At 19.9% G+C, this 13,025-nt stretch overlaps 3 protein-coding genes across 3 annotated transcripts; 1 reads left to right on the plus strand and 2 right to left on the minus strand.

The window, feature by feature from the left end:
- Window positions 1-2,033: 2,033 nt before the first annotated feature.
- PGSY75_1431300 (putative large ribosomal subunit associated GTPase) lies at window positions 2,034-4,875 on the plus strand (the record flags this gene model as incomplete). The annotated part of the gene is made up of 2 exons (XM_018788004.1): window positions 2,034-4,463; window positions 4,771-4,875. 2 exons carry the CDS (start codon window positions 2,034-2,036, stop codon window positions 4,873-4,875), a joined length of 2,535 nt encoding a protein of 844 aa, XP_018639376.1.
- A 131-nt stretch (window positions 4,876-5,006) lies between these two features.
- PGSY75_1431400 (hypothetical protein) lies at window positions 5,007-8,067 on the minus strand (the record flags this gene model as incomplete). The annotated part of the gene is made up of 2 exons (XM_018788005.1): window positions 5,007-5,261; window positions 5,434-8,067. The coding sequence occupies 2 exons, from the start codon at window positions 8,065-8,067 to the stop codon at window positions 5,007-5,009; spliced, it is 2,889 nt and encodes a 962-aa protein (XP_018639377.1).
- A 1,812-nt stretch (window positions 8,068-9,879) lies between these two features.
- On the minus strand, window positions 9,880-12,399 carry PGSY75_1431500 (mitogen-activated protein kinase 1; the record flags this gene model as incomplete). Its single annotated transcript, XM_018788006.1, has 1 exon — window positions 9,880-12,399. The coding sequence occupies one exon, from the start codon at window positions 12,397-12,399 to the stop codon at window positions 9,880-9,882; it is 2,520 nt and encodes an 839-aa protein (XP_018639378.1).
- Window positions 12,400-13,025: the final 626 nt, after the last annotated feature.

Consider the following 13,025-nt stretch of genomic DNA (forward strand, 5'->3'; position numbering starts at 1 on the left):
TTTTTTTTTTTTTTATTTTTTTTTTATTTTTTTATAGTATATTTATATATTATTTATATATATATTATATTATGTTATATATTCTATGAAAGAAATATATTTTATATATATTATGTTCTTATATACATTTATGTAATAAATGTGTATATGCTATATATAATTTTTTTTTTTTTCTTTTTTTTTTTTTTGCATGAATTATTAATTCATTAAATATAAATATATTATATATTTTTTAGTAGATATAAAAAAAAAAAAAAAATAATACAATATAAAATAATATTGTTTATAAAAAAAAAACAGTTCTCCCGAATACAATGAAAATTGTTTATAAATATTAAATTTTTAATAATATATTTTTTTATAATTTTGATGTATATTTTATTATCAAATGATAATATTTTGTATATATAAAATAAAACTACTAAATATGTGTTTTTATAAAGCTAAAATTTAATTCATCAATTGAACACTGAATGAATAATCAATAAAAATTTTGAACATATATATTTAATTATAATTGATAAAAATAAAAAGATTTCTATATTTTAATCATTTCCTTATATTTATATATATATATATATTTTTGTTATATTTCTTCTTCTTTTTTTTTTTTTTTTTTTTAATTTTATAATGTAATAAAGGCAAGAAAATGTAAAATAAAATAAAAAAAAATAAAAATAAATAAATAAATAAATAAATAAATAAAACGAAAAAAAAGGTATTCTATATATAATACAAAAATATAATTAAAAGACGGTTGTTTTCTTTTATATAATATATTTAATAATACTGTACAAATTTTGAGGTTAAAGGAAAAAGAAAAAAATTATTTCTTTCATTTAAAATATAAAAGTTATATTTATTATAACTCTATTAAAGTAATCCTTAATTTTATATGTTTATTATTTCAATATATATATATATTTTTTATATTCCTTCTGATAAAATTTTGTTTAATAATTAACACATAACAATATATTATATAAATAAATATATATATATATTTGTGATATGTATGACAAGGCTCTCAATAATTTTTTCCTTTTTATATTTTCTTATATATTACATATTGTAAAAAAAAAGTGTATGTTATAAAATAAAAAAAGTTGCTGCCTTTTTTTCCTGGTTCCTTTTTTTTTTTTTTTTTTTTTTTTTTTTTTCATTAAAAATATATCTACATATATATATTTATTTAAACATTAAATCATTGTAATAAAATTTTTCTTTTGTGAGGACATTATTAAATTGATTTAATTAATAAAAATATATTTATCTATACTTATATATGTATATATATATATATTTCTTTTTATATATTTATTTGTATTTTTAAAAAAATAAAACATATATATATATATATATAATATATTATTATTTTTTTTTTCCATATAATAATGTATTAAATTAATCTTATTATCCTATAATATTTTCTTAATAATATATATATATAATATATACATAAATTTATTTAAAATATATAAAATGCTTTCCATTTACTTTAATACTATATAATATTATCATATGAATGAAATATAAAAAAAAAAAAGGATTTATATTATATTATATTATATTATAATACTACGTAACATATATGAATAATATTATTATATACATACATACATAAAATGTTCATGTTGTAATTATATATTAAAAAATTAAAAGCATTTCTTATAATTAAAATGAAGATTAAAATTTTTAAAAGTATATTATATATGTAGTATAAAATAACTGTCGTTTTGTAGAGCTGTTGTAAAATTAAAATATAATATATATATATAAATATATTTATATATATATAAATATATTTATATATATTTAATAATTAATATATATATATTATTTATTTATTTGGTATTAATTACATAAAATTATTCATGAAAAAATAAATTACAAAGGGAAGGCATATATATATATATATATATATATATATATATATATATGTATATTACTTCATTTGTTTGTTATATATTAGATAATCATTTAAATCATTTTAATTTCATTTTCATTTTATTTTTGAGTGAATAATCTAGAATATGGCTGTTTTAAATAAAAATCGAAGGAAGGTCGATAACAAATTTATTGGACGTAGTTTAATGCGCAATAAATTAAGACATAAAGAGATATCTGATAATATTTTATATTCTCAAATTGGAAATGATAATGATGTTGTAAAAAAAAATAAGCAATTATCAGTTTTAAATAAAGACCCTTTAGACGATTTTTTAGATAACCAATTAATTATTAATAATATACAAGTAAGTAAAGTATTTCTTAAAAAATATGAAATAAAAGAAAAAAAAAATTATGGTACGAATAAATTTAAGACCAAAGAGAATATTCAGAATATTGTTTTGCCTATACCAGGAAGAGCTCTATTTTTAAATAAAGATGATAAAATACATATCCTGATGAAAAAGAAAGAAGAAAATGAAATGGAAAAAAAAAGGAAAAAAAAAAAAAATTATAAAAATAAAATTAGTTTTTTAATGAGTGGAAAAAGTCTTATACCACTTAACGTAAGAACACCCAAAGGGGATTCTTCTGAGAAGAACAAAACAAAGAAGATTAAAAAGAAAAATTTAAATGGAATTAATTCTAAAGGTGGTGATGATAATAAGGATGGTAATGATATTGATTATAATGATGATATGGATGATATGGATGATATGGATGATATGGATGATATGGATGATATGGATAATATTGATGAGATTGACGATAATGATGAGAATGATGATAATGATGAGAATGATGATAATGATGATATTGATGAGAATGATGAGAATGATGAGAATGATGATATTGATGAGAATGACGATAATGATGATATTGATGAGAATGACGATAATGATGATATTGATGAGAATGACGATAATGATGATATTGATGATATGGATAATATTGATGATAATGATGATAATGACCATAATGACGATAACTTCGATAACATTAATAACAATGATTATAATCATAGTGATGAAAATTCTTGTGGTGAAGACTTTGAAATAAACGATAAAGAGAGAGAAGATAATACATATAATTATGACAATGATTATAATTATAAATATTTATATATATATGAAAAGTTAGGTGAAAAATATAGAATGTCAAACAGAGATAATAATAATAAATTGAATAAAGATATTATAGATAAATATGAACATGAATATTTTATTGAATGGAGAAAATTATTAAGTGAAATCGAAGAGAAAGAAGGATATTTTGTAACTCCTTATGAAAAGAATATTGAATATTGGAAACAATTATGGAGAGTTATTGAAAGAAGTCATGTATTATTTTATATTATTGATGTAAGGAATCCTTTATTTTTTTATTGTAGAGGATTAGAATATTATATAAAAAAAGTGGATAAAAGAAAAAAACTTATTCTTATATTAAATAAAGCTGATTTTTTAACATATGAAGAAAGGAAAATATGGGCTGAATATTTTGAAAAAAAAAAAGTACACTTTGTATTTTTTTCAGCCTTAAGAGAATTATATCATCAAAATAAAGTAACCATTGAAAATATGCCAAATGATATAATACAAAAAAGGGAAGATTTTATGGGCGACATATATGATAATATTATATTAAAAGAAAATTATCATCATGATAATAATAATCATCATAATGATGATAATATAAATAGTGGTTTAGATTTTCTTAACAATATAGATGAAGAAAAAAAAGATATTATTAATGTAGGTTATGGTAATTTAAGTTATGAACAAAAAAAAAATGATAATACAGATATATTAAGTGTAAATGATTTAATAAATTTAATTATAAAAATAAAAAAAGAAATAAAACAATATTATCATGATATAGAAGTAGAAACATTTTCTTCCATACCAAAATTTATGATAGGATTTATAGGATTTCCAAATGTAGGAAAAAGTTCCATTATAAATTGTTTAATTGGTAAAAAAAAAGTAAGTGTAAGTCGTCAACCAGGTAAAACAAAACATTTTCAAACAATAACATTAAAACACTTTCCATTTTCTTTATGTGATTGCCCAGGATTAATATTTCCATCTTTAGTTTTTAATAAAAATGATTTAATAATAAATGGAGTTTTTTCAATTGATCATTTTAAAGGAGATGTAGTATCACTAGTTCAAATTATTTGTAATATCATTCCATTTCAATTATGTAATAATTATAAAATAGATACTAATATTATTCATGAATATTTAAATGATAAAGGTCATATCTCATATTTCTTGGATGCATCTGAATTTTTAAAAAAATTCTGTACCTTTAGAAAATTTGTTTCAGGAGGTAAAGGTGGTCAATTAAATTTTAGTCATGCTACTAGAATAATAATACATGATTTTATATCTGGAAAATTGTTATATAATTTTTTGCCTGATTATTTTAAGCAAACATCTGATATTTATTTTAAAAATTATATCCACCAAACAGACATGGACAATATTTTAGATAATGAATTACTAACGGTAGGTTTAAAGATTTTTCAGATGTATTATTTAATATGTTATTTGGTCTATATAATATATATGTTCATGTGTCAATATATAAACGTGTTCAACATATGATACTATATATATGTATATATATACACATATATATATATATATATATATATATATATATATATATATATATATGATATACCTTTGTAGTGTCCATCTTTCATTTTTCTGTAACTATTGTAGTAATATCCTTATCTCATTTTATGTATTCATTATAAAATTTCAACACAACTCCCTAACCCCCATCCTCTTTATTATTTTTATTTTTTAGGAAGGCAATGCGAATGAGGAAATTTTAACCACCAAAAGGAAATTTCGATACATGCAAAAAAAAATGATGAAAGGGAAAAACGTGATAAAATACGACAAGATGTGATACTATTGATTGTAATATTTTATATGATACTAACATGGTGGAATAAAAAATGAAATAACATTATAAAATATATTAAATATATATATATTAAATATATATATATTAAATATATATATATATATATATATATTTTAATATATAGAAATAAATATCATGAGTAAGAATACAAGTAAATATTTTATGTACATATGCGTATCACAACTGAAATAATCAGAAAGAGACCAATTAGAATTTAAGGGATATAATTGTTTGTAATTATATGCAGGTAAAGGAGCAAAACTTGTAGCAGTAGTCATGGTATTAAAACTTGGAGTAGTCGCAGTTGTGTTTGTTTGTGTATGCTTTTTTTTTTCTTCATTCTCTGTTTTTGTTTTAGTGCAATATACCTATAATAAAAAATAAAAAAGAGAAAAGAGAAAATATATGCAACAGATGGTATATGAATTTGTAACAACATATATATATATATATATATATATTTTATTAAATTATACGTTTGATATTTTTAGTGTTTAATTTTTTATTCCTTTCGACCCTTATGGGTTTAGAATTTTTTACCTGAACACACGAATTAAATAATATCTCCTCACAATTTTTACATGTTAATATTACTTCATAACCTGATCGAAAAAAATTCAAAGGCTCGTCTTCTATATATTTAATTTTCACAGGTACCTTTAATGTCATTTCTATTAAGGAACGTTTTTTAAACATTTTTCCTTCCCATTTTAAAGAGTTCTTACACGATTTTACAATGATATTATTAAAAAAAGCTTCTATATGTAATTTTTGTTTTTTTGGTATGATTTTTTGTTTTAATTTTGTAAAGAAATTTTTGATTTTTAATTTATGCTTATTATTAGACTTTTTTTTTTTTTTTTTATCATTTTTATTATTTTTTTTATTATTACTAATATAACTATAACTATTATTATTATCTTCTTCGTCTTCGTCTTCATTTTCTTTTTCATTTTCATCGTCATCCTTACGATAACGTTTCTTACTTTTATTTTCATAATTATCTTCATTATCTTCATTATCTTCTTGTTGGTTACTTTCATCATATGAATGAGCTTCTTCATTTTTAGTTTTATTCTTTTTATTTTTTCTTTTAAAAAAGGAAAATAATTTTTTTTTTTTTTGTTTTTTTTTCTGTGGTTCTTCCTCTTCGTCATTAGAATATTCATCGTCCGCTTCATCACTGTCTTTTCCTTTTTTTCTTTTGAATACTTTTTTGAATATATTTTTAAAAAAACCACGTTTGGATTTATAATAATTTTCCATTGAATCACCTTCTAGTTCATCTACGTTGTAATATTCAAAAAAATTGTATTCTGTAGTGTGTGGAATATGTGTTGATAATATTTTATTTTTTCTATTTCGATTATATATATATTTTTTTTTTAATGGATTATAAATATTTTGGTGTTTTTTATTTAATAGTTGTATATAAGCATATTTATTAAAATCTTTATTATTTTCTGATGACATATAATTATATGATTGATTTGAATCTTTATTTTTGTTTCCATATTCATCATTATAATTTTCATTATCATAATCATCTTCTGATAAGTTATTTTTATGTTTATTTTTTTGTCCATATGAATTATATTCATCATTTTCATTATCTTCATTATCTTCATCATCATCACCATCATCATCAGTAGATTTTTGTTTTTCTTTATTATAATTATTTTTATTATTATTATTATTATTATTACTACTACTATCAGTAGTAGTATTATTATTATTTAGTATACTTCGTTTACTAGGATCTGTATATATTTCATTTTTATTCTTTACAATTTGTAATATTAATTTAATATATATTGTAGCTATACCATCCTCAGATATATGACATTTATTTAATTTATTTTTAAGATATTCTTCATATTTGTTAATATTAATTTTTAATCTTCTATATATAACATTTTCTTCTTTTTTTTCATTTTTTTTTTTATTGCTTACCATTTCTTGGATTTTTTCTTCTTCATTTAAGAAGGAATATGTATATGTATCTACCATATTATTTATATTTATATTTTCATTTTGGTTTATATTTTCATTTATATTTATATTTTCATTTTGGTTTATATTTTCATTTTGATTTCTTTTCATGTTTATGATGTTATATTGAATTAATGAAGGTTCAAGTGGCTCCAGTGGACAAGACGGATTCTTTTTATTATTATTTATATATATACGTTGTTTCATTTTTTTTTTCATATTTTTTTCTTTTCTATCTTTAGATGTTAATTTATTATCTGTTAAAGAAGTGTGAAAAGATATATTAGAATATTTTTCTAAAAAGGAATCTGTATCATTATTTGTTTTATTACTATATTTTTTTTTTTTATTATCATCTTCATCATCTTCTTCATTTTGATCATCTTCTTCCCCTTCATCATCAATATCTTCTGTTTCTTCATTATCTTCATCCGATTTTTTTTTTTTTTTTTTTAAATTATTTTCTTTTGTAGATCTTTTATTGCTTTCTTCATCATCTTTATTATCACCATCTTTATTATCATCATCTTTATTATCATCATCTTTATTATCATCATCTTTACTATCATCGTTTTTATCTTCCTTCTTTTTGTCCTTACTATCATCATCATGATCATCTTCACTTGTGTTGTCATTTTTATGTTTTTGTTTGCTCTTTATATTTTTGCTTGATTTATCTAAAGGAATTTTGAAGCTGTCATAAGATGTCTGTTTAAAATCTTCTAAAAGTCCTTCATATAAATTTTCATAAGTATCTAGAGAAGAATAAAAACAAATATTTGGACTTTTTGAATGTGTCTTCTTACACTTTTTACAAATAAAACCTTTCAGACAATCATCATCATTACTTTGATGACCATTATTTGTTTGAGATGACGAATTATTTTTAATAATGTCTTTATAAGATGAACACCCAGCAGCTTCACAAGTATGCATATTTGTTGATATCGTTTTATGTGTATCTATATGTGCACCATTATTTTGTTGTGCCACCATCAAATTCGAAAGCATATGGCTAGACACACTTGTAGGTAAAGGGGTAGCCAAACTAGATACTAAATTTGTAGCAATATTATTTGTCACGATATTAGAAACATTAGTAGATTTATTTGAATTTGCATTTTGTACAAAGAAAGAAATAAATAATACAAAAATTATTCTTCTCTTAGAACTTACAAACATTGTTATAAATTAAGGGAAATACCGCAAAAAAAAAAAAAAACACACACACATTTTATAACCATAACAAAAATAAAATAAATTAAATTAAATATTAATAAATATATATAAATATAAATATATATATATATATTATAATAGAACATGTTTACTAATTGTTATCATCACATTAATGCTTTAAAATAAATAAATAAAAACATTTTTACAATTATTTGAAAAATATTAAAAATATATATACATAATAATATGTATGATTTTAATTAGACATATAACAAATATGTGTATAAGTATTAAAGATTATAATTTTTTTTATAAAACATAGATATGTATATATATATATATATATATATATATAATATATATTTTTTTTGTACTCCATATAAATGAACCCCTACATTATTATTTACCATTATTAGTAATATATATATATATATATATATATGTGAAAATACACCCATGACTTTTTTTTTTTTTTTTTTTTTTTTTTTTTTTTTTTTTTTTTTTTTTTTTTTGCAAGGTATTTTTGTATGCATATATATAATATTATATTTAATTTTTTTTTTTAAATACAGTACTATAAGGTCAAATAGATACAAATTAAAATAAAATATTTAATATTTCATCTATTTTTTTTCCTTTTGTATTATATTATTATATTTTTTTTTTTTGTTTTGTATTTTATTATTCTTTTCTCCTTTTTATTTTCTCTTTTATTTTTCGTATGCATAAAAAGATAAGTTTTTACTTATTATTTTTTATAATTTATTAGAGAACAATATATATACAAGTAAAAAAAAGTGTTAGTATTTTTTTTTATTTCCTGCACCGTTCATGCACTTGCAGAACATCCACATTTTTTTTTTATACTATATGAAAAATACACTTAAGAAATTACATATTTAAATATATACATAATATTAATATATATATTATATATGTGTTCACGTTTGTATCCTATACACTAAAATTCTTTTAAGTAAAAAATATTATTTTTTTTTTTTTAGGTGGAAGAAAATATCTTCCTAATTAATCCTTTAAAATATATATATATATATATATATATATATATATTTATATGTAGTTAAATTGAGATAATAAAAGTAGATTATATATATTATTAAACAAGTTTAAAAGTGGACACGCAAAAAATATGTATTCGTTATATATGTCCTCTTTAATTTATATGCCTTGTATATTTACCATATAATATTCAAAAAAAAAAAAAATAATTAATTAATCATTATATATTTCCAACATAAATAAATATATAAATCAACAAGTGAAAAATATTATATAATAATAAAATAATATATGAATTGCCTTTACATATATATATATATATATATATATATATTTGTGTGTGTTTTTATTTAGATTTCATTTTATTGTTAAGCTCTATATAAAATAATTAGCTGCAACACATCGAAATATTTCAAAAATAAAAAATTACATATTTTTATTATCTATTTTTAAATTGATTTATACAAACTAACAAGTGATATTTTCAAACAATATAACAGTATTCACAAAAAAAAGTAATAAAAAATACAAATTAAAAAATGAAACAAAATTATATCGAATTAAAAACAATTATATAAATAATAATCAAATAAGATCAAAAAAGGGGAATCATAAAAATATATACATGTGGAAAAAAATATATTATATATATATAAATATATCATATGATAACAAATAAATAAATAAAATATATATCAAGTTTAATTGACATGAAAATATCATCCTTTTATAAAAAAAAAAAAAAAAAAATTAAAATAATAGTTTTACAACGGTTCAGTTTTTCTTTTTTTGTTATTAAGTGGTATTAGTATCCTGATATCTTTTTCGTTCCGTATTTGAAACAGATTTCTCCTCCCTTTTCTTTTTCTCATCATATTTAAAATTAATTTTGCTATGATTCTTTTCTGTCTTATTTACTTTATGATTATAATCATAATCTATCATATCTTGACTTTTTTTATTCTCATTATCTATAAGATGTCTCCATATTTTTTTCTTCACTTCTTTTTTTAACGTACTATTACTCATATATTTTTTTTCTTCGTCTTTATTATAATAATTGCGAGATAAAGTATTTAATGGCTTTGTGATTTTATTTATTACTTTAGGCATATGTAATTTTGCTGTATTCTTGCATGTTCTTTGGAGGCAGCTATCTTCATCTTTGTTTAAGCTTTTCAAAGAGCCTCTACGACTATAGTGATAATAATTATTATTAAAATGGTTATTATTATGTATATATTTTTTATTACTTCCATCTACATATTTTTTATTACTTCCATCCTCATATTTTCTATTCCTTTTATCCTCCATAGAATGATAATAATTCTTCCCATCTTTCTTCCCTAATGGGGTCCTACTACATTTGGTTTCAAAATAATGATGCATGTTTTTTTCTTTTTCATATGATTTTTTAAAACCAGAAGATGCCTTATATTTTGAATTTTTTTTTTCTAAGTTATAATTTTTAATCTTATTTTTTTCTTTAGAAAATATAAACTTCTTATTAGCATGAAACAATGTGTCATTATTTTTCCTTTCTTTAGTATAAAAAGATTCAACACTTTTGTTATTATTAAAATTATGTCTACTATTAGGTTCAGTCCCACTGATAGTGCTACTGATTGTATTACTGCCTATGGAAATCTTACTAATATTATTTTGAATCTCCTTGATTTGTTCTTCAATTTGTTCTTCAATTTGTTCTTTTCTTTGTCCTTCCATTTGTTCTTTTCTTTGTCCGCTTATTTCCATCTGACTCATCTCCATTTCTTCATCATCACTTTTACTAACCGTCGTTGTTGTGGTAAAATTCGTTATGCTCTCCTTTTTTCTATCCTCATAAAATACTTTCCTTTTTTCATCCTTACAATGAACATTTTCCATGCTATTTTTTTTTTTTATTTCCTTGTATACTGATTCCAATTTTGTGTTTTTCCTCTTATCATCATAAGATATATCACTGCTATTATGAAACACATGGTCTATGTTGAGACAATCCATTTGTTTTGATGTATCTACATGAGTTTCTTCATAAATTTTATATTTTTTCTGGTCATCCTTTATATCTTCATATGTATTCCCTTGTGAACATATCATCTTATGGTTATATTCTTTATCCTTCATATGTACCTTATTATTTTGAACTGTAGCTTTTTTTTTTTTATGTTTCTCCCTTTTATAATATTCGTCTTTCTTTTCATGTTTTTTATATTTTTCTGCTTGTTTCAGTTCATTAGAGTAAATTTTTTTCTTGCGCATAATAATAAAATAAACAATATCTCTATAGAAATTAACTTTATATTTAGCATTATCATTAATGGGAACTGTGATAATGTGTCTGCATATAGGTTCATCAATAATTGAATGAAATTCTTCAACATATTTATGTTTAAGTGCATTTTCTGCGCTTATTCTTTTGGATGGATTAAACTGTAACAACTGTTGTAATAAATCTAAGGATTCATTTGAAGCCTTATAACATATATCTTTTAAATTTTTTTTTTTTAAATCTACAAAAGAAGAAATTATTGTCTCAGCAAAAGATGATCTAATATCTTCTATATCCTTTTTATCAGGTTTTCCTATTACTTGTATTATTTTCTCTAATTGATTCATTGTAGAATTGCCTGTAAATAAAGGCTTTCCAGATAATAATTCCCCCATGATACAACCCAAGGACCACATATCAACACCTTGAGAATAATTCGTACTACCCAATAAAATTTCAGGAGCTCTATACCATCGAGTAGCTACATAATCTGTTAGTACATGTATTTTATTTTCATTGATATGTGTTGAAATAGTTCTAGCTAATCCAAAATCTGCTACTTTTATATGACATTCTGAATTTACTAATATATTTGATGGTTTTATATCTCTATGTAATAAACCTCCAGAATGAATATATTTTAAAGCTCTTAATAATTGATATATTATATATTTCTTATGTATATCTTCTAATAAATCTGCTTTTATCACTTCATGTAAATCTGTTTCCATAAAATCAAATATAAGATATATATCATAATCATTCTTTGCTTTTATAACATCCATTAATTTTATTATATTATCATGTCCATTTAACTCATACAAAAATATTATTTCTCTAAATGTTCTTTGAGCATCCGTACAATTTTGAAATGCTCCAAATATTTTCTTCACAGCCACAATATTTCTATTTTTCTTACATCTACCTTTAAATACAACACCATAAGCTCCTTTACCAACTTTTTTTAAAATATCATACTTTTTTAATACATTCTCATCAATACTGTCTATATTCTTTTCTGTCTTGCAATCTTCTTTAGGCATTTTTTTTTTTTTTTTTTTTTTTTTTCACATGTGTGGAAAAAGAATAAAACATAAAAAAAAAAAAAAAAAATATTATATATATTATAACAATATAAAATGATAAATGTTGTTGTGGAAAAAATATGATAAATTAGGTTTATATTGGGAAGAGTGAACAAAAAAATATATATATATATATATATATATATGATAAATACAAAAATATTTATACGTATATGTTATATGTTATATATTAATTAATTTATCCTTTAAACCTACTTAACATAAAAAGTGAAAAAAAAGAAAAAAAGCATGTGCTACCAAAATGTATATATATATATATATATATATATATAGATGTATTTTTTATTATGTATATATTTTTATCTATACATTAATATTATATCTAATATATTCCTGTCAAAAGCATTTATATATATATATATATATATATATATATATGTAAAATTATTAACTATCTCTCTTTTTTTTTTTTTTTTTTAAAAACCAAATTTCTCTTGAAGTTGAAATAAAATAAATATTTTATAATGATAAATAAATAATATATTATGTTATAGAAAAAATGAATTATACAATGAGATAAATAAAATATATTTATATTAAAAAAAAAGATATTATATATATAT

Source organism: Plasmodium gaboni, chromosome 14 (genome assembly GCF_001602025.1).
Source record: "Plasmodium gaboni strain SY75 chromosome 14, whole genome shotgun sequence".
Lineage (NCBI taxonomy): Eukaryota > Apicomplexa > Aconoidasida > Haemosporida > Plasmodiidae > Plasmodium > Plasmodium gaboni.